This window comes from Dunckerocampus dactyliophorus, chromosome 1 (genome assembly GCF_027744805.1).
Source record: "Dunckerocampus dactyliophorus isolate RoL2022-P2 chromosome 1, RoL_Ddac_1.1, whole genome shotgun sequence".
In the NCBI taxonomy this organism is placed as follows: Eukaryota; Metazoa; Chordata; class Actinopteri; order Syngnathiformes; family Syngnathidae; genus Dunckerocampus; species Dunckerocampus dactyliophorus.
The window spans coordinates 18,897,405-18,922,212 of NC_072819.1; the positions used below are offsets into that span (position 1 = coordinate 18,897,405).

Sequence of the window (24,808 nt, forward strand, 5' to 3'; positions counted from 1 at the left end):
GTCGCCTGCACCAATTGGAAGCGCGTCCTCATGGTCCTTACTAGTGACGGCCGCTACACCGACCCCCTGGCCATTCCCGCCAACGAGGCCCACATAGCAGGTAACCTGCGCGCACTGTCCGAGTTCTCTGTCCCAGAGATCAACCGCCGCCTCCGCACCTACCTCAAGTTTGTCTTCGTGAGGGAGCCTTTCGAGCGCCTGGTGTCAGCCTACCGCAACAAGTTCACACGCAGCTACAACACAGCTTTTCACAAACGCTACGGAACTAAGATCATCCGGCGCCACCGGAGTAAACCCGACCCAGAAGCCCTGGAGAAAGGGAGCGACGTGTCCTTCCAGGAGTTTGTGCGGTACCTTGTAGACCCCCAGACTCAACGCGAGGAGCCTTTCAATGAGCACTGGGAGAGGGTGCACTCCCTCTGCCAACCGTGTCTCATTCACTACGACATTGTGGGCAAGTACGAGACTCTAGAGCCAGATGCCCAGGCCGTACTTTCCTTGGCAGGGGTGGAAGACAAGCTTCAGTTCCCCACGTCTGGTAAAAGCACCAGGACTGACGGAAACATGGCGGCACGCTTCTTTAAGCACATTAGTCCCTTTTACCAGAAGAAACTCTTCAATCTCTATCGTATGGACTTCTTACTATTCAACTACTCCACACCGGAGTATCTTAGAACTTGATGATAGCTTAGATTTAATCAATTAGGATGTTTTATGATGTGAGCAATTGTGAATTTGCACTTTTTCATCACCATGCACTCCTCTTCCCTGCTGGATGACGAGCCTCCACTGCAGAGAGTTACGTGATGGTTCGAAACAGAGCCATATCACTTTCCAACTAGAGCCAACATGCCTTCCTCTGCTGACCACCACCACGAGGGATCAAACATGAGGAGTTATTTATGAGGAGCAGGTTCTCCTCTATGAATTTTCTATGACTATGAATTTTGAGCTGGATTTAAACTCCGGGTCCAAGTACCAAATTCCCATGTAATGAATTTATATTGTGTTTTTTAACCGTTTACCGTGATTTCCGGTGTAAAAGGCTCTACTTTTTTCTAACTTTGAACCCTGCGGCTTATACAGCGGTGTGGCTCATATGTGGGTCATGTTCTAATCTTGTGACATCTCCTGTAGTTCAGAACTATTACTACAACCCCTGGCAAAAAATTATGGAATCAGCAGGCTCGGAGGATGTTCCATCAGTTTAATTTTGTAGAAAAAAAGCAGACCACAGACATTACACAAAACTAAAGTCATTTGAAATGGCAACTTTCTGGCAATAAAAAACATAACAAATTAAGAAAAAAATTGTAGTCAGTAACAGTCACTTTTTTAGACAAAGCAGGGCGAAAAAATAATGGAATCACTCAATTCTGAAGAAAAAATTAAGGAATCACTCTGTAAATTTTAATTCACAAATCTAACTCCTGGATAAAGATAAGATCTACTCGTTAGTCTGCAGTTAAAAAGGAGTGATCACACCTCGGGAGAGCTGTTTTACCAAGTGGACTGACATGAATCATGGCTCCAACAGGAGAGATGTCACTTGAAACAAAGGAGAGGATTATTCTTAATTAATTAATTTCTTAAAGAAGGTAAATCATCATGCATGTTGCAAAAGATATTGGTTGTTCAGTCAGATGTGTCTACAATCTGGACTAAGTACAAACAACATGGGAAGGTTGTTTAAGGCAAGCATACTGGTGGACTAAGGAAGGCATCAAAGCATCAAGACAGAGAACTTAAAGCGGCATGTCTTGAAAACAGACAACATATCAAGAGGAAACAGAAGTCAATGTCTGTGACCGAACTGCAAGAAAGCACCTAAAGGAAGTGGGATTTACATCCAGAAAAGCTAAACAGAAGCCATCATTAACACCTAAACAACGCCTCGGAGTATTACCAAAAGCTTCAAAATCAAAACGAGAGTGCCAAGGAGAAAGGACACTTAACCAGAGCCAAATCCACCTCAGCAGGGGCCTGTGTCTGTAAGTTTTCATTACTTACTTCTGGCCAGTACATCGATCATCCGCAGTGGACTCCGACTGGGGCACATGCGCGGACGTCTCGTTTTGTGCCACCATTTGGCGGTATCATCTGCCATTACGGCAGTGGTACACAAAACCAAAAATGGTACTGGTCCCACTTTTCCTGAGACGAGTGCCGGTAGTGCGGCTTGTTAGCGTATTAGATCAACAACTCGCTTCCTGCTCCATCGATGTCTGCCTGCTGGGACAGCCACCGCTGGGCCTTCGGCCTTCCACCACCAGGCCCCACCAACTGCCACTGGGCTGCCTTCATCGCAGGGTCTTGAAAACTGCCACCACCGTCACCACCAGCGATGTCTAGTGCTACGAAGCTAGTGCTGCTAACATTAGCTGGAACAGCCACCACCGTGATTCGCCAGCTGCTGCTGGGCTCCAGCCCTTACCACTGGGATCACACCTGCAATCACCAGGCCAGGTTGCAACTGGCAAGATTTTGAGAGAAGATGGCTACCAAAAGGGGCATAGAGGAACTAAAATGGTCAAACGAAGAACTGAAGAAAGACTAAAGACGTTGTCTGTATAGAACACCTAAGTCAAGCATTGAAATATTCGTGGACTGGATCAAAGCAACCTTCATCAGCCAAAAATGGTTACGAAGTAATCTTCGTATGTAGAGATTTCAATATTCCATCCATTTTGTATGCCGTTTCTCCTCATTGGGGTCGCGGGGGTATGCTGGGACTTCGGACGAGCGGCGGGGTACACCCTTGACTGGTCGCCAGCCAATCGCAGGGCACTTATAGACAAACAACCATTCACACTCACATTCATACTTATGGACAATTTCGAGTCGCCAATTACTTATCGTTCCAGACTGGTAAATTCACAAACAAAATGAAAACAGCTAAAACAGTTACAATTTTTAAAAATGGAGACAAACATCAATTTACAAACTGCCGACCAGTTTCCTTATTACCACACTTTTCTAAAAGCATTGACATTTTATTCAAGAACAGGTTGGACAAATTTATTAATACAGTCTGAATGATAAATGATAAGTTACTGATGTACCTCAGCTGTTCTGCAATTTCATTAGTAACTCTTTGTAATTAATACAGTATGAATGATATGCCTAGTGGTTAGCATGTTGGCCACACAGTCAGGAGATCGGGAAGATCGGACAGCCAATACAAATTACAATACAGCCAATACAGAGGAAATTACCAACGCTAGCTGCAGCTGCAGCATTTATGGATTTCACAAACGCCTTTGATACAATTAAATCACAATATCCTAATTGCAAAACTAGAAAGGTATGAACTGGGTTAAAAGCTACTTAGCAGACAGGAGGTAATATGTGAAGCTAGAATATTCGTATAGAATATACAAGCTGCAAGCTTAAACATATCATGCGGCGTACCCCCAGAGTCAATACTGGGACCAGAACTGTTTAATCTATATATAAACTACATCTGTAAAGTCACGAAAGACTTAAAGCTAGCACCGCCCACACACACACACACACACTGTGGTCGACTGCCTGATACCAGGAAGCCTCGCTGCAAGACGTCCCCTACCGGGGACCCAGGGCGCAGCGGAGTAGGGGGCCCCGGTGTCCCAGACACACAACCCAGAACCCGAGGCGTGGAGAACGCAGACCACCAGGGAGCAGGAAAACCCCAGGCCACCCTATCCCAACGGCAGGATGCTACCAGCAAGGCAGACAGAGGAGCAGGCAAGGAGGAAAGCCAGCAAATGAGCAAGCGGGTGAGCAGCCGGGCGAACCACCACACAGGGAGAATAACTATAAAGGTACACTTCACTCAGTAACTGTGCTACAGAAAGATCAGTTAGGATAATCCATAATGCCGCTTCCAGAGAACATACAAACCCTTTATTCCTAAAATCACAATTATTAAAATTTGCTGATTTGGTAAACTTTCAAACAGCTAAAATTATGCATAAAGCAAACAATAACCTGCTATGGAAAAACGTAAAACAATTCTTCTCAACAAGAGAGGAGAAATATGATCTCAGGGAAAAATGTAACCTAAAACACTTATATGCTCGAACAAGGCTAAAAACTTTCAGCAATTCTGTATGTGGAATCAAGCTGTGGAACGAATTGAGTAAGGAACTCAAACAATGCACTAAAATGAGCGATTTCAAGAAACAGTACAAGCAGTTGATGTTTATAAATCACAAGGAAGAAGACACCTGAACCACTGTGTACATACAATGCTATGTCTAACCACCATTACACTGACTACTAACTCTTCATTTCTGGTGAGTATATTGTACTGTATGTACTCACTCATTACCAAAGTATGTTTCTGTCAACTATTTTATCAGTTATGATCAATTTATTACTATAATTACAGTAAGTATAAACCTTGACTGTCATTGCACTATATGGTTATACTGCCTTATCACTTTTCTAGGTATTTACAAAAGGCAAAAAGTACATTTGGAATACAGGAGGTGAACACATGCATTGCAACTGACATGAAACTGATGAGGGGTTGGATTAAATAAGCTTTCTTCTTCCTACTCCTTTTTGGACATGCAAAACTGTGAACTGTGTTATGTGATGTGCTCCAGTGGAACTTGTGTGCATGCTGAAGATGAATTAAACCTTTACCATGAATAGAAAAAAACAATGTTACAATGGGCAAAGCAATGAAAAGCAATGGTGGACGGTGGATGACTGGATGAAAGTCATATTTAGTGATGAATCGCAAATCTGCATTAGGAAAGGTGATGATGCTGGAACTTTTGTTTGGTGCTGTTCCAGTGACATTTCTGAAGACGACTGCCTGAAGAAAATAGGCAAATTTCCACAGTCATCGATGGTATGTGGCTACATTTCAGGTAAAGGCACTCATTAAATCTTCAATAAATAGACTTTTACTTTTCTTATCCCATCAATTGAAAGGATGTTTGGGGATGATGAAATCATTTTTCAAAATGATTATGCATCTTGCCATAGAGCAAAGAACAACACATGTCTGAGGTCAATGTCAGGGCCTGCAAATAGTCCAGATCTCAAACCAATTGAAAATCTGTGGTGGAAGTTGAAGAAAATGGACCATGAGAAGGCTCCAACCTGCAAAGCTGATGTGGCAACAGCAATCCCAGAAAGATGGAGCCAGATTGATGAGTCCTGTTTGTCACTCATTTAAGTCCATGCGTCCAGAATAAGTCCAGAATAAAAGCCAGAGGTGGTGCACCAAAGTACTAGTGCTGTGTTGAAGTGTTCTTTTGTTTGTTTGTTTGTTTGTTTTTCATGATTACGTTATTTTTTCCTCAGAATTGAGTGATTCCCTATTTTTTCCCTCTGTTTTGTCTATAAAAAAGTAACTTTTACTGACTACCAGATAATTTTTTCTTAATTTATTTTAGTGTTTCTTAAGGCCAGAATGTTGCCATTTGAAATTACTTTGGTTTGTGTCAGGTCTGTGATCTGCTTTTTTTCTACAAAATTAAACAACTGAGTGAACATCCTCCGAGACTGGTGATTCCATCATTTTTGCCAGGGGTTGTAATCGTTTAAATATGTATTTCGGAAAAAGCTATTACCAAGACAGTCCATCATAACGGAAAAAAAGTTCAGGAAACAACCAAAAAATGCAGAGAAGCCACCATTCTCTGCGTTTGCTAACCCTGTCGCTCTCGTTGAGTGGAGCCGAACGCACACACTGCAGTTTACAGTGAGCAACAACAGGCACAATTTAAACTAAAATCAAATGTAAAACATTGTTGGATTTGGATTATTCAATAAACACCATAAATATACCGCCAAGATTGCAAAGCCTGTTATGTTGAATGAAAACAAAAAGGGAAAATAACATATAAAAGTGGGGACATGTTGGAATTTGTGCAGCAATCGCGTTGTTGAGACATACCTGCATCCGCCGGGGGATCTACACACTATGGATGACTCAAAGGCAGACCATGGTATCCCTGGACCCACTGCACCGTGGTTCTTATTATGTAAAAAGTAAAATGAACCCGAAGCTTCGAACCTTGTGTCAGACTTCCTGAATCACACTGCTTCGAAATACTGTTTCAGAGCTTATATTGGTCTACAAATATAACGTGATCAATTACGTTGGAAGCGTCATACGTCAAAGCGCACATTGACAGTTTGAAATGGATTGATGGCTGTCATTGCTTCGACAGGTTATTTTGTCGCTAACTTGTGTATGTAATAACCACAAAGCTATAGCTCAAAGTTCGCTTGTAATGAGAGTTTTGGCGAGTTTGTTTGTGCGATTTTTAATGGCGACCTGTGTTTCACTGCGTTTGGTGACATAGATTGCTTTGACCTCACTCTTCCACCGGATGTCGTTAATGTAGCTTTTCACTGAAGCACCAAAGGTCCGAATCTGTTGCGGCACAATTTGAAAGAAAGCCTCAACGCTTCATGAGGCTTCACCCGCCCGTCTCTAAATCATATTAAACAAAACATACAATGCTGTGTTATTGGAATCTAAACAACCGCTGTCATTAGTAGTACAAACTGTTTAAGTAGCCGTGTACTGTTTTGCACTGTTTAAAAAGCATTTATTTGATTAAACGTTTTTAAAAAATCATTCTGTGTAACGTCTTTATGTGCACTAAATATCCCATTTTATGATGTGCACGACTGCGGCTTACAGTATTGAGTGGGTGCGGCTTATACACCGGAAAATACGGTACATGCATTTTCAAGTGCTTTAAATGAAAGTAACTTCAGCATTACTCCACTGACTGCTGTCTGCAGTTGTTGGTATTTAATGGTCTGGTTTTGCTGTATGGTGTTACCATGGTTGTGTTGTTTGGGTAGACATGCGTATATTTAGACTACGAGCATCGACAGATATCTGAGCCATATCTGATGTGGCGTTTGACATTTCAAAGAGGCCTGTTTGTGTTTTTCCTCTGAAGTGTGTCACTTGAACCTTGTTGTGTAAATCCAGCCTAAGTTAATGTTTCCAAAGCAGCTCTTATATCTGAAAGGCCTTAAGTTATACATTTTGTTGGATGAGGTTTTTTTGTGCAGAAATGTCTTTCATTCTTGTTAATTTGTGGTGAGAATTGCAGGTTTTCAATAAATTTACAACTTTTTGTCCATTTAGCATGCACAACAATCAAAAGAATATATATAACAGATGGGTTATATATAATATTCAATCTGTTAATTCAGTTTAGGATTCTGTCAATTGTTTGGAATCGGTTGTAGATTAATATCTTCTTCAAGCAGGGGCTTTCTAAAAGAAAGTTGTTGGTCAGCATTCCCGTGCTCAGTGGCAACAATTGACATGGAAACAACAGTTCAGAACATTCAGAGAGATTCTCAACAAGTAATATTTTTAAAAATGACAATCGATTCTCCTTAATTGCAACAATTGCATCACGCAAAAGCTCATCCCTAAATCATTTAATAAAAACATTCACTTAGTACAGACACAAACTGTTATGAGACAAATTTAGTCGCAGATATGAAAATCTACTATTTCACTCATGTTGCACATTTCCTGTTTTAAAATGTTAAAGCGGACTTACGCTTCAGCACACATACATGAAATAGCAGTTGTTAGATATTTTGCTACAGTACAGGTATATGCCGCAATAGTCATATTTTGTCCCACCCCTATTATTAATGGAGTTTGGGTGCTGATGTTGGGTCGTTTCCACTTCAGCTTCCACTCACTGCCTAACTTCCAGTAAAAGCCTGCAATCCCACCACCTCTACCACGGCCTGTTCTGCATTGAGCAGCCTCGCTGAATAAACAAGTGCATGACTGTGGTGGGAGCTCAAGTGAAGCCCGGTCGGGTCAGAGCTTCCCTTGTTGGCTTCCACCACATGGAGCGACTGAATACACCTTTAGCAACAGCACCGCCGCATAGCAATGTAGCCATGGAATGCAAATATATCGGTCTTTACACAGATGCTAGTAAGGCTTTCTGGTTTGGTATAGCTTTTTTTCAACACAATTACAATGGTCTTCATTTGCAAAGTAAAGTTGTGTACTTTATTCTACAGTTTATGACAATGTCTCCTAAAAGAAATGTGTCGTTTTATATCATTTCCAGGTGTCACAATGATCGCTGCAGATCTACGTTAAAATCTGCAGGTGAACTACAAGTAGAACTTTAAAGTGCAAACCTTGATATATATATTTTTTTTCCATAACAGCAATGTATTTTTTTTTTCAATCATTCTCACCGACATATCAGGTTTCGCTTGAGATGTGGGTGCCAAATTACTTTCAGCACACTGTTATGTTTTTTTGTAATTAAAATATAACAACAAAACAAAAGCACACAAATACAAATGTGGCAAACATCACATTTCGATTGAACACGTTTTCTTTCTGTGTTTTCATTTTGCAGGCATAGAGGTTGAGGTGACTGTATGATCTGTAAATAAGGCATTTGGAAACCCTGCGTACATGTGTAATACATGTGAGCATGTTGCCATGGTTTCCCACTACACAATTACAGACGCAAAAACAATACTATATTTCCTCATAGAGTGGCCTGGAGATTTAATTGGATCAACAGCAGAGAGCGCTGTATGGGGGGGCATTGTCTAACTTTTCTCCCCCATACAGTGCTCCTGGTTGCAATAGTTTTTATTCATATTTTGAACACTAAGGCTGAGGATGTAAGAAAGGGAAGGGAGACGCTTTGTGAAAAACATTCTTTATGATAAAGTGCATTTTTTATACTACTGAAATTATGACTTAACCTTTCCGAGCCAAACTTTCAATGTACATCCAGGCCTCGATGCGTCATTCGCTGATCTGACCTTTTATTGTCAAAAACTACAAATTAAAACCAATGTTGTAATATAACATGAACCAATGTAATCTAATTAAAACAATGTATGTTTCTAATAATCATGGTTTAATTATGCCAATGTATACAGTTAATGATTGTTTATACAGTGCAGCTGGCAGAAAAGTGATTTATTGTTGAATTAAAATTCTGCCAACCAAAAATATTTCCAATTTGCACAATTTTATGTTGTTTTTTTTCCCATCTGGACCTTACTTGCTGGATTTAGTCTTATTGTTTGACAAATGAATGTAATGAATGTACACGATATCTAATAAGAGATCTCATTAATAATTCATTTTATTTTTAAGAATATGCCAAAAGCCAATAAAAATACAAGCTGTGAGTTGAAAATGCCCACACTGTGGACACCCTTGGGTTAAATGATGGAGTTTGATATCAAGCTGCAACGGCCAAAGTGCTGCCAACAGTGGGGTCACAGTGCTCTCTGGTGAACACACAATGCAACAAACATGTACTGTAAGACAGGACTCATGCCTCCTTTTTTAGAACATTTTTAGAAGATAAACGATTTTGACATTAAGAAGAATTCACTAACTAACTACAACTAACTACATTGAGCGTTCCTACAAATGTCTGTGCACAGCATGTTGTCACAGCGGAGGCGGAATTGAAAGGCTTCATAGTCACCAGTCTTGTGGTTGCACACATACAACAGCTTGAAAATTCCTAAAAAAAACAAACAAGGTGGGAGACGTGGTGAGCATCCCACCCTTCCCCTTCACTTGCTTCTAAAATCAGAGGAATGGTCGACAATGCAAGATACTTTTAAACAATGGGAAGGCCCCATGGCGATGATGGCTGATAAATGTGTTATCTGTGCAGTCTTTCCATCTGATAAATGTAATGACTTTGCTTCCCTAGCATGGCAGGAAATGCTTATTGTCCATCTGTGTGTATAGAGGGTAACTGAGGGTAACGGGACAGTGTCGACGTCAGTTTGGAGCTAAAAAGGAGATGATTTAGAGCTCTTGATCGTGAACCAGTGACACGCAGCGGTAGCACAAGGCCAGAAAGCCTGTGCCCAGCAGGTCCCCCAGGGCCGTCAGGTAAGGGATGGAGAAGTTGTCAGGGTCCAGGGATCGCCGCCACATCGTGCGGACGATGAGGTCAGCCGCATAAAGCAAGATGGCCACCTGTGATGACAATCAGTTTGGACCATAAACATTGTGATATCAGCAGTAGTAAAGCGGTTGTAACGGTACGCCATAATCACAGTTAGGTACAGACCTCGATTTAAGGTCACAGTTCAGTTAATTTTTGGTACATTAAGGGAAGAAAATGCAAAATACACCGTAAACTAGGGATGTCCCAATCCGATCTTCGGGATCGGCTGCCGATCCGCTGTATTTTGAAGATCGGATAATATAGGCTTCCGTCACGAGATCGGGCCGATCCGGTTGCCGTGTAACGTTCGTAAATCTAAATCTTATCTTAGTTTAGCAGAGTGTGCTAGTGCAGCTGTGTGTGTGTGTGTGTGTGTGTGTGTGTGTGTGTGACTCAGCGTAGATGAGTTTATTTTCACTGGGTTGTGTTTTACTGCTTTAATGTAAGGACCATTTAACAACGCCCACTGACGACATGCAGGTTCTGAATGAAGAAAGACGAGAGGCACGTTTATTCTTGCACCGTGGTGATGTGTTGGTCGCAAACGAATCAGCTCTTTGAAATGAATGGCAGGAGCTGGTTCGCGTTGTTGGGAACCAACTGGGTGCCGATTAATTTTTTCCTTGTCTTTTTTTCTGTTAAAGGCGAATGTCATCGGTCAAGATGTGTGGCGGCAGCTCTGTGTCCACACTGAGCAGGGGGAGTGGTGGGGTTAAACACGCTGTGTTGTTCTTAGGGCCGATTCATTCGTGACAAATGTACATGAAGAGATTTGACCTAATTTGTCTACTGAGATCGGTTATATTATTATATTTTTGTAGCTCTTCATTGAGGTTTAAATAAGACAATTTAAATAATAAACATTTGATATCATGTATCTTTTACATTAGTATTTGACACAATACACATCATTTGGTAATATATTTATTTATGACCACAAAAAAATCGGAGGAGCCACTTTGGAGCCAAAAGAACCAGCTCTTTTTAGTGAGCCGAGCCAAAAGAACCGCCTCTCTAAAAAGATCAGAAATTTCCATCACTATGCACCCAGTTCTTATCAACCGTCAATTGCAATTCTCAACACACACAACCACTTCTGGCCTTCAAAATAAGAGCGCTGTTTGTCATATTTGTCTAATTGTGTCAACAAAGTAAGGGCGTCATAAAAATATCTTACATTAATAATGTGATTGAAATTACATCAGTGACTACATTTTCCTTCATCACAAGCACGGGCATTACACTTTGTTGAAGACTTTGTAGCAATATGTGCTGAGGCTGACATCCCATTAGCTGACATCCCTAATATAAACATGAAAATGCATAGCTTTTGTGTAAAAAAATGATTTTTAAAGTGCAATTTTGCATGTTTTTTTAACAGTGTATGAACAGGCATTGTGTTCTGCATCCTTGTGGTGTATGAGAGCAATCTATCTGTGCTCTGTTGTATGGGTCTGATATTGTATTTACTACTGCTACCAGTAGAGGGGGTTGTATACTCATGTGAAAGTTGAGGTTGTGTGCAGCTGGAGTAACGATGTAGTCCCTCCACCTCATCTCAGTGTGCGTTTATGTGCCTGTTCGAGCCACAACAGTCCTGATTGGCTAAGGGAGAACCCACGCATTGTGTTCTGCGTCCTTATTGGCAAAAGGAAAACCTGCTCATTGTGGTCTGTGTCCCGATTGGCTGTAGACCATTATACATCAATCTCCCTGGTGCCGTTTCCTTTTGTGGTCTATGGTCGCTAGCAAACTAGCTAACCGTGTGAGCTGCTTGCTAACCGGCTTTAGGGTGGCATGAGCCATTTTAACAAGGATACAAAAACGCTACAGCCAAACGGCGCCATGATGGGGCGTGGTCAGAGGAGTGAAATACATGTGAGTCACTTAATACTTGCTTGTGCCCAACCTAGTAGGTTGATCATTAAAATTCAAAGGAAGGTTTGAACTGTTCTGAGTGTTTAAACAAGAGAAATGTGAGAAAATGTTTATGCCTGGTGAGGGGTTTTATAGCCGTAAAACATATACTTGTATAATAATTGTAAAAAAATAAAGCTGGCTATGTCGCGGATTTCACTTATTGCAGGCTATTTTGGGAACCTATCCCCCGTGATAAATGAGGAAATAATACACATATACATAAATATATATATATATATATATATATATACATACATATACTGTAGCTACCTATCTATATCAAAATATCTGTCTATATACACACATATAAATATGTATGTGTGTGTATATATAGATATACATACATCTATATACTCTCTATACTATATACTCTCTCTATATATACTGTATATATACATATATAGACACACACACACACACATATATATACATATACACTCCAGATCAAAATCTTAAGACCAGTTGAAAAATTGCTAGAATTTGCATTTTGCACATTTGGATCTTAATGAGGTTTTAAGTAGAGCTACAATATGCAAAAACAAGAAGGGGGAGTGAGACAAAAAACACTTTGAAAAAGTAATTTATTGAAAACAACAATTACACTGAAATAGGCTGTTTGTTCTCAGTAGGACTCAGTAATGAGTAGCTCCACCGTTCTTGTTAATCACTTTAAAAATTGCTTTGGGCATGCTGGATGCGAGTCTTTCCAGGAGGCTAGTGGGAACACTGCTCCAAGTGGTGAAGATGGCTTCATGAAGGGCATCAACTGTCTGGAACTGATGGCCATTTTTATAAACTTCCCTTGCCATCCATCCCCAAATGTTCTCTATGGGATTTAAATGAGGGGAACATGCAGGATGGTCCAAAAGAGTGATGTTATTCTCCCTGAAGAAGTCCTTGGTCAAGTGAGCATTGTGAACTGCAGTGTTGTCCTGTTGAAAAACCCAGCTGTTACCACACAGACGAGGGCCCTCAGTCATGAGGGATGCCTGCTGCAACATCTGCACGTAAGCAGCTGCCGTTTGACGACCCTGCACCACCTGAAGCTCCAGTGTTCCACTGAATGAAAAAGCACCCCAGATCATGAAGGACCCCCCTCCACTGTGCCGGGTAGAAAACATCTCAGGTGGGATCTCCTTGTCATGTCAGTAACATTGGAAGCCATCTGGACCGTCAAGGTTACATTCTTTCTCATCAGAGAATAAAACCTTTTTTCCACCTTTCAATGTCCCATGTTTGATGCTCCCTGGCAAAGTCTAAACGGGCAGTTTTGTGGCGTCGAAGGAGACGAGGTCTTTAAATTTGTGTTTTGTTTTTTAAACCCTTTTCCCGCAGATGCCGTCTGATGGTTATTGCGCTGCAGTCAGCACCAGTAAGGGCCTTAATTTGGGTGGAAGACCGCCCTGTGTCTTGATGGACAGCCAATCGGATCCTCCGGCTCAGCGCAGGTGTGATTTTTTTGGGTCTACCACTTGACTTTTTTGTTCCATAATGCTCAGGATCTTTCAAAAAATTTGAATGACTGATTTACTGCACCCAACCTCAGCAGCAATGGCACGCTGCGAGAGGCCTTGCTTATGCAGCTCGACAATCTGACCGCGTTCAAAAAGAGAAAGCTTCTTAGCTTTAGCCATCAGGAGGGCATGACAGTGTGACTACCTGACAGAAAATGACAATGTTGAGCAGATTTTTACTTTTATAGCCTGTGGTCTTAAATTTTTGATCAGCTGATAAACAGCCTATTTCAGTTTAATTGTTGACAGTTGATGCCCTTCATGAAGCCATCTTCACCACTTGGAGCAGTGTTCCCACTAGCCTCCTGGAAAGACTCGCATCCAGCATGCCCAAAGCAATTTTTAAAGTGATTAACAAGAACGGTGGAGCTACTCATTACTGAGTCCTACTGAGAACAAACAGCCTATTTCAGTGTAATTGTTGTTTTCAATAAATTACTTTTTCAAAGTGCTTTTTGTCTCACTCCCCCTTCTTGTTTTTGCATATTGTAGCTCTACTTAAAACCTCATTAAGATCCAAATGTGCAAAATGCAAATTCTAGCAATTTTTCAACTGGTCTTAAGATTTTGATCAGGAGTGTATAGATATATATTCAATGTATGAATATCTGTACCGTTACACCCTGTGTGATTCGGAGAAAAAACATCCCCTGTTATGTACAATGGGGAAGGTGCTTTGTGGATGTTACCTGGAGCAGAGCAGCACAAAGGTAGCAAGCGGCAAAGGTCAAAGTGATTGGCACTTCATCACCTTGCAACAGAGAAATGGCGTAGAGGAAGACCAGGTGACCTGGCATGACCAACATCAGCAGCACACGTGCTGATTTGGAGTTCAAACCTTCCGGATCAGACAGAGGAGAGTGTTAGTGAACACATGGCCTCTATTCAAAAGATCAATGGGTTAATTCTGCGCATGTGATTTGCTTTTCTTGAGCTTTTTTGCACCACCATCATGCATGACTACAGTTGAGCAAGAATCAAATGATTCACTCTGCTTTTCTGGTTTGCTTTTTCTTTGTCTTTTTGTGCATTTTTCATGTGTTTAGTAAGACTCTAGTCCAGAGGGTTTTTAATGTTTTACAGTGGTTAACTTCTTTCTCCACATGTACAGTGGATGTCCGCACGTTTGCGATTCAGTCATCACAGCCCCGTAAATTTGCAGAATTTTGGTTAAAAAATTATTCTTATTTTGGTTTTCTCCAAAAATTGCCCGTGTTTTCTGCAGAAAACACATCTCACTCACCATAATAATAATAATTTATAAATACATGATAATACAGGTAAAATGAACAACATGCACTGTACATGTACCACTGTTAGAAAGCCCACAAAAAAACATTTTTATGGGCGTCTCAATTACTTGCGACCTTTTGCCATTCGCTGGTGGTTCCAGAATGAAAGCCCAGCAAAAAGTGGGGATCTATTGTATAATCGTAAAAAAATATGATCAAAAGTTTTTTTAAAAATTGCCCGCTTTTATGATGGACACAGTTTGAGTCCTGGAACAGATGAAGTAGCAAATACACTGTTTCCATTACAATCTACTATAATTTGCATTGTCAAGATAGGATATTTTCGGAAAATGTTCTGCCATCATCTTATATGACTCATGTATCATGTATCACATCATACTAGGCTTGTCATGAGAACAAATATTGCTGGATGATGTCCTACAAATTATTGTTGATAATCGATATTATTGACAACTTTTTTTGAGACCATTTTTTATATGGCATCATAATGTGAGTACATTGTATCAAAAGCAAATTAAACAACATAATAAATTAAACAAACAAAAAAAAGACCAAAAAAAACCCCAACGAAAATAAAATGGACTCTCAGTCACTTTTAGCAAAAATTGCACTTAAAACTCACAATCATAACCAAAAACAACAAAAAAATTGACCCTGTCTCTGTTCAGAAAAAAATCTCATTCCAACAAAAAGCACACACAACAATAAATAAAGTGGAGTTTCATTAAAAAAAAAAATAGCTTTGTAGTTGTATGACTGTTACCCATAGTGCTTTCCTTCAAGAAGTGCAAATAGAGATTTAAACTCAAAAGGGTAACATACATTTTTTTTTCCGGAATATTTGACCTTTTCCTCATTTGCCATATGGTGTCCATTACTGGAAAAATGTTTTCCAGGCCACATAAGAAACCTTGAGGGGTTAACGTGTTGGTTCCCTTAATTCTCATTTTTTTGAAAGATTTGTTTTTATTTTCATGTGTCGTGCCATTTTAGAGACTTACATCACTGATATAATTGCGTAATAATTGATTTCTTTGTCAATCAGTGGACTTGAAGACAATGCAGTGTGAAAATGCCCCCGGTGGAAGGATGTTAAGGACTGACATTTTATACACTTTGTCCTGAACACAAGCGCTCACTGCAGATAAAATGGATGCTCATGAGTGGGGACACTGACTGAAAAAGCTCCAGACGGTAAAATCAAAACACTGTGAGAGATAACAGCACTAAATTGCCTCTATGCATTATTGTCTCTGCAAAGAACAGCCAACTTCTATATAAATGTCTACTTTTAAAAACGACACCTTTGCATCTTCATAGTGCAGCATCCATTCAAGATGGCAGTGGTTACCTGAGGAAAAGAATGACATGTAGGGATTGGGCCAGTGCTGCCTCATCTTGTAGGGTAACACCCCAGGGATGCTCCAGAGGTGCATGTAGGTGGACAGTCTGCTGGCCTGAATGGCCACCAAGTTGCCACCAACCCCTAAAGCAGTCAGATTGAAAAAGACACTCTCAGACCAGTAATGGTGATATGCAGCATCTGACAAAAGTAAGTACACCACTCACATTTAAGCAAGCATCTTTAATACAGTACAATATATCTTCTTGAAGGACAGTAATATAGAAATGAAACTTGGGTATACTAGAGTAGTCACTGTACATCCTCTAGAGTGGTATAGATTTACTTTCAACTGAAAATAACTCAACACAGAGACATTATTGTTTCAGTAGCTGCCACTAAGTTATACAGTGGTGTGAAAAAGTGTTTGCCCCCTTCCTGATTTATTGTTTTTTTCTTTGTCACACTTAAATGTTTCAGATCATCAAACAAATTTAAATATTAGTCAGTGACAACACAACTGAACACAAAATGCAGTTTTTAAATGAAACTTATTATTAAGGGAGAAAAAAAAATCCAAACCTACATGGCCCACTGTGAAAAAGTAACTGCCCCCTAAACCTAATAACTGGTTGGGCCACCCTCAGCAGCAACAACTGTAATCAAGTGTTGCAAAAAAAACTTGCAATGAGTCTCTTACAGCGCTGTGGAGGGATTTTGGCCCACTCATCTTTGCAGAATTGTTGTAATTCAGCCACATTGGAGGGTTTTCCAGCATGAACCACCTTTTTAAGGTCATGCCACAGCATCTCAATAGGATTCAGGTCAGGACTTTGACTAGGCCACCCCAGAGTCTTCATTTTGTTTTTCTTCAGCCATTCAGGGGTGGACTTCCTGGTGTGTTTTAGAGGATTATCTTGCTGCAGAACCCAAGTTGGTTTCAGCTTGAGGTCATGAACTGATGGCCGGACATTCTCCTTCAGGATTTTTTGGTACACAGCAAAATTCATCCATCCATCCATTTTCTATGTCGCTTATCCTCACCACGGTCACAGGGGCATGCTGGAGCCTATCCCAGCCGACAGGTGGGGTACACCCTAGACTGGTTGCCAACCAATCGCAGGGCACATAAAGACAAACAATAATTCATGCTCACATTGACAGCAGAATTCGTGGTTCCATAACAGCCCCAGACCATCACACTACCACCACCATATTTTACTGTTGGTATGATCTTTTTGTGAAGTGCGCCGTTACTTTAACGCCAGATGTAATGGGACACGCACCTTCCAAAAAGTTCAGCTTTTGTCTCGTCAGACCACAGAGTATTTTCCCAAAGGTCTTCGGGATCATCAAGATGTTTTCTGGCAAAATTGAGATGAGCCTTAATGTTCTTTTTGTTCAGCAGTGGTTTTTGTCTTGGAACTGTTCCACAAAGGCCATTTTTGCCCAGTGTCTTTCTTATGGTGGAGTCATGAACACTGATCTTAACTGAGGCAAGTGATGACTGCAGTTCTTTGGAATTTGTTATTGGGTCTTTTGTGCCTCTTGGATGAGTCTTTGCTGTGCTCTTGGGGTAATTTTGGTTGGCCGGCCACTCCTGGGAAGGTTCACCACTGTTCCATGTTTTTGTTCAATTTGTGGATAATGTCTCTCACTGTGGTTCGCTGGAGTCCCAAAGCTTTTAAAATGACTTTATAACCTTGATGACTGATAGATCTCAATTAAATTTAAAAACTGCATTTTGTGTCCAGTAGTGTTGTTATTGACTAATATTTAAATATTTAAAATATTTTTGATGATCTGAAACATTAAAGTGTGTCAAATATGCAAAAAAAGAAATCAGGAAGGGGGCAAACACTTTTTAACACCACTGTATATCCAATTTAATTTATACCCAAGTTAAAGTTCTATAGTATTGTCCCCTGACAAGATATGATCAAATCCTTGCCAAATGTGAGGGTTGTACAGTACTCACTTTCGTGAGATATTGTATTGTGTTTCTTTAGTAGTTATTCTTAGCCATCTTACCATTTATAACTGGTGTAAAAACAGCCATCCCCTCAAAGTTGGGATTACTGACCGTCTTGTCCAGTATCAAGCCTCCAAGACTGAAAATGAGCAAAATGGTGGCAATTAATAACATGTGGAATCTCATCCATAATGAATTACAGTAGGAGGAACACTTGTATGGCATACTAAAACTGTATAATACTTCTTCATCTGTCTGTATTTTACATCAACACATCCGCTTAAAAATTGGTATGATCATGAATAACATTGACAAAGTGTGTGTGTGCGTATACCTGCTAATACACATGGCTACTAAAACAGGATGCCACCCCAAGTAAAGAACCTCCTTGCTCTGAGGGTTCTGCCGGGCTGCCACCACCCAGAGTGGAATCAGAGCCAGGAAAACCACACACACCAGGGGGGATATGTACCATGTATCTATGGATGAAGAACAGCTAGCAATTAATTTAATTAAATATTACATTATGAAACGATGAAAGAATCAAGATATGGCTGAAGTGTAGCATTTTAGCTTTAATTTAAGGGTATTTATTTATTAATTACAGCAGGAGATACATATATGGTGTTGGAACTGCACTGCTCTTGATGTGTTCAGGTCAAAATAAAGTTATAAAAGAGCGTCAGACTCTGTGTGACTGTGGGGAGCTACACCGTGCCGCCGTATGTTGCCATAACAGAAAGCCGTGGCTTGCCAATGCGTTAATTACCGTATTTTCACGACCACAAGGCGCACTTAAAAGTCTTAAATTTAGTCCAAAATGGGCGGGGCGCCTTATAATGCGGAGCACCGTATGTGTGTACCGAGTTCCAAAATCTGTAAGAAAATCTGTAAGTGTTGCTGCGTGACTTTTATGAGCGCTCCGCTCGACTGACTGGGAGCCTGCCGACACGCTGCTTGTATGGAGGAAAGGAAAGGTGGACGTGACTGAGGACGCTAAAGGCACGCCCCAGTAGTTATGTAAGTATATTTTTATTATGAAATGGCGCCATCTATCCATCCAACTACATCACAAACATGGACGACATGCCGCTCACTTTCCATATCCTGGTGAACCACACTGTAGAGAAGACCAGCACGTTCGCGATACACACAACGCGACACGAGAAGTCGGCATTTACTGTTGTGCTTGGTTGCCATGGTAATGGACAGAAACTGCTACCTGTGGTAGACGCTGACGCTGCCTAAAGAAAAGTTTCCAGCCGGACCAATCGGCTGGAAGGAGAAAATGGCTGAGTGACGTGTACGGAAAGAAACCGGATGTTTTTTTCACACGCGTCACCACAAATGAACCTGGAGCTTAACATCATTCCGGGAGGCTTGACAAGGGAACTCCAACCACTGGACATCGGTGTAAACACGGCGTTTAAAGTTACGTTGCGAGCGCCGTGGGAGCGATAGATGACAGCTAGCGAACACTGGAATGCAGCGCCGTGCTAGTTTCGCCACAATTTGTGAATGGATGTAAACACAGCGTTTAAAGTTACATTGTGAGCGGCGTGGGAGCGATGGATGACAGCTAGCGAACACAGCTTCACTAATGGATTGTGGATGCTTGGGCTAACATGTCTGATGCACTGTTCGAGCCTTCACAAAAGCCAGCATCATTTCTGAGGCGCCGCACGGCAACGAGACTGACTGACAATGACGACAGGGAACCTGGCGTGTTTGATGGAGAACTTGCCCCGCTGTTCATTTGGGATACAAAAGATGAGGACTTTGATGGATTTGTGGCTGAGGATTAATCAAAAATAATGTGTGTACATTGTTAAATACTTCAATAAAGTACAACCCAACTCAGTTTTGCTCTCGCTGGCTTTTTAAAAACATACAATAGCAAGCATGCTAACGTATTGTCGCGTCGTTCCCCGGCGTGCTTTGCGGTAGTGTTTTGGTACAAATGCTCTTAAAGTTACATGTTTGAGCTAAATAGCTGTTAGTTATTGTTCTGCAAAAATTTAGGTAATGTCTTGTCTGTTTTTGCGTTGCTGTGTGATGTTTTTAGTTGTGCACCATGACTGAGACTGTTGTGTTGAGTGATGACCATCCTGATTTCAGGTGGGCTTGTTAAGTCGGTATGTGTTACCGTGCATACCTGCGCCCAATAGCACGGTGCGCCTTGTGTATGTGTTAAATACAAAAATAGCACCTGTAGCTGTGACTGCGCCTTTTAATACAGTGTGCTTCATGGTCGTGAAAATACGGTATGCAAAAAAAAAAAAAGTAACGTAATTAATTAAATAAATGTGTTACCGCCCTATTATTCACATTTGGACACAGTCAGCCAAAACTGAACAAACTATTTCACACATCAACACAACAAAGCTTTTTTTAGGACAATAACCAAAAATCAAGCTACTGTCAAACTTCAGTTTTCGCATGATTCATTTTTTCAAAATTTCACCTCGGTTGTAATACACTGTCTGGGTAATCATACAATATAGCACGTAACAAACTGTTGTATTTTGCCTTTCGGTACATTGAATCTTATGGTATTAATAAAAATGTGGACGGGCGATACTCCCACCATGACTTGTTTATTCAGCCATCTTGGATCACACACCCAATGCCAAATCTCACCATACTTAGTTTACACAATATTACAAAAACTCAAATGAGAATGTTACAAAAACTAGTCAGTTTGCTGCATCAACAATAAGTTCCATCCTGGCAAAGAAAGAAGAAATCATGGACGTTTTTGTGAAAGAGGTAAAGATGTTAATACAGAGATCACAAATGTCTGAAGATGTTGAGAAGTTGTTGTTGGTGTGGATCCCCCCCCTCTCCCCTCCCCATCCTTGCTGTCTTTGCCAACAAGTCTTCAATAAAGGTAAAAGTGATGTTAAATGTTCCATTTATCCATTTCACTCATTATTTCTAATTATTTTGCATTGTTTTCTGCATGTAAAATTATAACCATTCACTATAAAATATATTTTTGTTAATATGTTTGGGTGTCTGGAACAGATTAATTAGATTTACATTATTCGTATGAGAAAAAACGCTTCAGTTTTCAATTTTTCTCTGCGCTTGTGGAATAGCTCAATAACAAAAAGTGACGTACCAGTATAGATGTATATTCTCACCTATGTGCTCATAAAGGATGCTGCTGACTCCAGCCAGCAGGGACAGGGTGATCAAATCCCCCAAACTGGCAGCTATAGGGGTGGCCACATTGTCTGGGTTGATTCCTACCTTCTTGGAGCCAATGATCACACCGACCATCAACAAGCCTGAAAGGGAGAGCATACCAAAAGGAAATAAAAGAGACAGTGCAACTGGTTGTCCACTCTTAATCTTATACAATGATCGAGTCCAGGGTCACTCACCTAAAGAGAGAGCAGCCACAAACGCCGTGACGATGCTACTGGCACACAGAACAGCTGCCTGGTCCAGTTCAATTCCCCCTCTGGAAATTGCACCTAAACAAACAGCTGCAACAGCAGCAAGGAAGCCTACAACCGTCGCTTGTACCTGCAGAAAGTGCAAAATGAGTCTAATGAGTGTTTCATCAGTAAAAATAGACTTGAAAAATAGATTGAAAATCGATGACTTGCTTTTTATTTTATATGTAAACTGACATTACTTAATAACCTTCAATCACATGAATTTCAGTGTGTACAGTACCTGTATTAGTGCTAGATTGCTGCACACCATGGTCCATTGTTTATGTGGGTCATCCATTTGTCCCGTGTTGGCCTAAAAGACAATTCAATTCAATTCAATTCAGACCTCACAAGATGACCAAGACGCACAAATGGACAGATGCAATTTTATAATCAGATTTCAAAAATAATACTGCTCAGGGTTGCAGGGGAGTGAAGCCTAAGGAGGACTACAGTACATCATGATCAGTCACATGGAGATTTTGAATGGGACACTAAGAGGGAATCGAGCCTGTGCCAGCTGCATAAAAGTCAGCTATGTGGACTACTGCACTACCAATGTTACTTTTTACCATGTGTGCTTGGCCTTGGCTGGACCCAAAGAAAAGATTGGAAAAAAAGATGAGGGAAATGTTAATGACAATTCTGAATATACAGTAAGTTAGTGTGGTGTTATGTATGCATACACCTTCAGTGGCATTCTAGGTACTTGTCATGTTCGGTTGGGTTAAAATGAAACTCTGACGCGTTAGCTCTGCTAGTACAGTGTAAACACAATCAACCAAACCCTGGTGTGTGGTCTTGGCCCGCTTGTAAGTGAACTCTAGTGTGGTTTAGTTCACTTGAGCTCAAATCTAAACAAACCAAAGACTTAGACCAGTTTTAAAATGATAGCAGAAAGCATGCAGAAATGACAGCTATGTAAGAGAAAATGTGTTGGCAGTGCTCTGTCTCGAATCTGCTCTCTTCCCCTGCTTGTATAACACTGACACAGTGTATTTTAGAAGCTTTTCATGAAATCGCATGACTCTTATTCAACCCAGCAGACAGCATTTTGAAATATGAATTATGTCACGAAACATATCATGAAAGCTGTCCAATCAGGTCTTTACTTTATGGATATGGTCCTTACTGCTCAGCCAAAAATACCAGAGAGACTGCTAACTGAACCACATCAAAGTGGGCACCAAGTATCTTTTTTTACGGTTACATGAATTTCCGCAAAGCTGGATTCAATATTAATAAACAGAATACTTTCATACTTAGAAAACCTACATATAACTTGTCTTTCAATATTTTTTTAGTAATAATATTGCTGATTCACTTACAGTATTTAACCTGATAGGACATTTTTCAACATTTTTCTTCATTTCTTAGTGAATGCATGCATGCATTTAAATAACAACATCAAGGTATACACAGATGTTAAAGCCTTATACTTGGGTGGTGATCCGCTACAATTGCAGTAAAATATATATTTTATTGATCAACTTTCTAGCAGCAAAATATGCTTTTGTGTCAACATCGGGCGTCAGAGAGAAATATGATCTTAGAGGAGAAATAAACTTAAAACACTTATATGCGAGAACAACGCTGAAATCCCACAGCATTTCAGTATGCGGAATTAAATTATGGAACGAATTGAGCAAGGAACTCAAACAATGTACCAAGATGAGCAACTTCAAAAAACAATACAAGCAGTTGATGTTTGCTAAATATAAGGCAGAAGAGTCTTGATTATTATACTTACTGTTCTGTCATGATTGTTTTTTATTCTTTATTATTTACTTATTATTACACTGATTATTATATGGAATAATATGACATGGAATGCAGGAAGTGAATAATATGTACAGTACAAGATGTAAAATGCATTGGGGGTAGGATCAAATACGCTTTGCTTCTTCCTACTCCTTTTGGACATGTGGAAGTGTGAAATGATGATTCATGAGATGTCTTCCATTGTAATCTTTATGATTGTTCAAATAAAATTAAACCAAACCAATCTTACAGCAGTGGAGAGGCGGGCAGCTAGGGTCATCTCAAGGTTTCCTTTGAGTCCAACCAGTGCAGGTACCAGAATGAACACCTCTGTGATCACCTTGAACACATCCCAGTGCTGAAAGACACGTAAAAAAAAGACATTTTTAGAAACAACCATGATTTCTCCTCCTTTTAAAAAGAGATACTTCAAATTCATTCAAGATGTACCCCATGAACCTCCCTGTCTTGCAGACATCTTAAATAAGCACATTACATATTCAAAACGAACCCACTCGCCTACTTTTCCCTCATTCCACCTCTCCGGTCATGTGACAGAAGAAGGTTCACCGAGTGCACAGAACGTATGGCTTGGAGCCCGCCACCACTTTCTGACTACAAGTGTACTTGGCAGGTCCATGGGGTTTAGAGCTTTAAATAGATGCACATAGAACAGAGGACGGCAGCTGCTAAGAGACAAGTGATGTGGAGGAGAGGTGCAGGGAGGGTGGGCAGGAGACAAGGAAAGATGCGGTGAAAGATTAATGCATCTGATGCAAAAGTATTACAACTTTCAAATAACAAAACTATATGCAGGCACTCTTGGCTGCAGTTTCATAATATAAGAATTAAGAAGCAGCAGAAAAGGTTGCTCTACATTTTAACTTGATGTACTTTAATTGGAGGTCTTGTAATTTTGTGAAACCTTTTATTTATTTGGCAAAAAAATTGATTGTCCCCAAACATACAGAGAAAATCCAAAGTTATACAGTAGGATAAGGGCATTCAAGGATATTTTTAGACACAACTTGGAGAGCTTTTTTTTAGCTAGACTAATTAATTAAAGACTAGACACAGCTAAAATGCAATTCTGTAGGTTTGCTCCACGCTGCCATGTCATATAAATCCTACTTTTAGCATGACAACAACATTAAAAAGGGCTGTAATACATGTGACCTAATGCATGTACCATATTGATCCGGATATAAGTCCTAGAGAGATGCAACCGTGACACAGGCAACTGCAGGAAAAGTGTCTCAAAGGTTGTTAGCAAATTAGCAAACAACAGAGGAGTTATAATGCCAATTTTATGATTATAGTGATCAATGAAGTAGACTTGTTAAACAACTGTCCAGCAACTAAAAAAAATATATCCTTTGTGACTGTTGTGTCCAAAAAGGAGTCTTGGAAAACAGGTGTCGTCTTACATTTAGGTCAATAACAGTAATGTGCCAGAAGTAACTAAGTCTATCAATGAGGAATGAGGCTTGAATTATACACGTCACACAAGCAATGGGGACTATTAGGCGACTGCGAGGTTATGTCGGGTCATGGCCCGCTGCAGCAATAGTGCTCCTGATGATGCTGGTGGGTAAGGAGCCAATGATTAAACTCCAGACACCACAGGAGAAGGTATATGTCTGCCACAGACCTTGC

The 24,808-nt window shown here is 40.5% G+C and overlaps 2 protein-coding genes across 6 annotated transcripts in view; one reads left to right on the top strand and one right to left on the bottom strand.

Annotated features, from left to right (window-relative positions):
• LOC129182491 (carbohydrate sulfotransferase 11-like) overlaps positions 1-9,267 on the top strand; it is a 38,247-nt gene extending 28,980 nt beyond the window's left edge. For both annotated transcript variants that reach the window (XM_054778707.1, XM_054778716.1), the window contains exon 4: positions 1-9,267. In XM_054778707.1, coding sequence (XP_054634682.1) covers positions 1-681 — 681 coding nt within the window. In that variant the 3' untranslated portion in view covers positions 682-9,267.
• Positions 7,374-24,808, bottom strand: part of LOC129182480 (solute carrier family 41 member 1-like) — a 27,694-nt gene continuing 10,259 nt past the window's right edge. For all 4 annotated transcript variants that reach the window (XM_054778673.1, XM_054778662.1, XM_054778684.1 and 1 more), the window contains 9 exons: positions 23,403-23,510; positions 21,633-21,704; positions 21,335-21,479; positions 21,092-21,238; positions 18,280-18,424; positions 18,005-18,084; positions 15,983-16,117; positions 14,068-14,216; positions 7,374-9,973 (listed from right to left, as the gene is read on the bottom strand). In XM_054778673.1, coding sequence (XP_054634648.1) covers positions 9,800-9,973; positions 14,068-14,216; positions 15,983-16,117; positions 18,005-18,084; positions 18,280-18,424; positions 21,092-21,238; positions 21,335-21,479; positions 21,633-21,704; positions 23,403-23,510 — 1,155 coding nt within the window. In that variant the 3' untranslated portion in view covers positions 7,374-9,799. The remainder of the gene's footprint in view (positions 9,974-14,067; positions 14,217-15,982; positions 16,118-18,004; positions 18,085-18,279; positions 18,425-21,091; positions 21,239-21,334; positions 21,480-21,632; positions 21,705-23,402; positions 23,511-24,808) is intronic.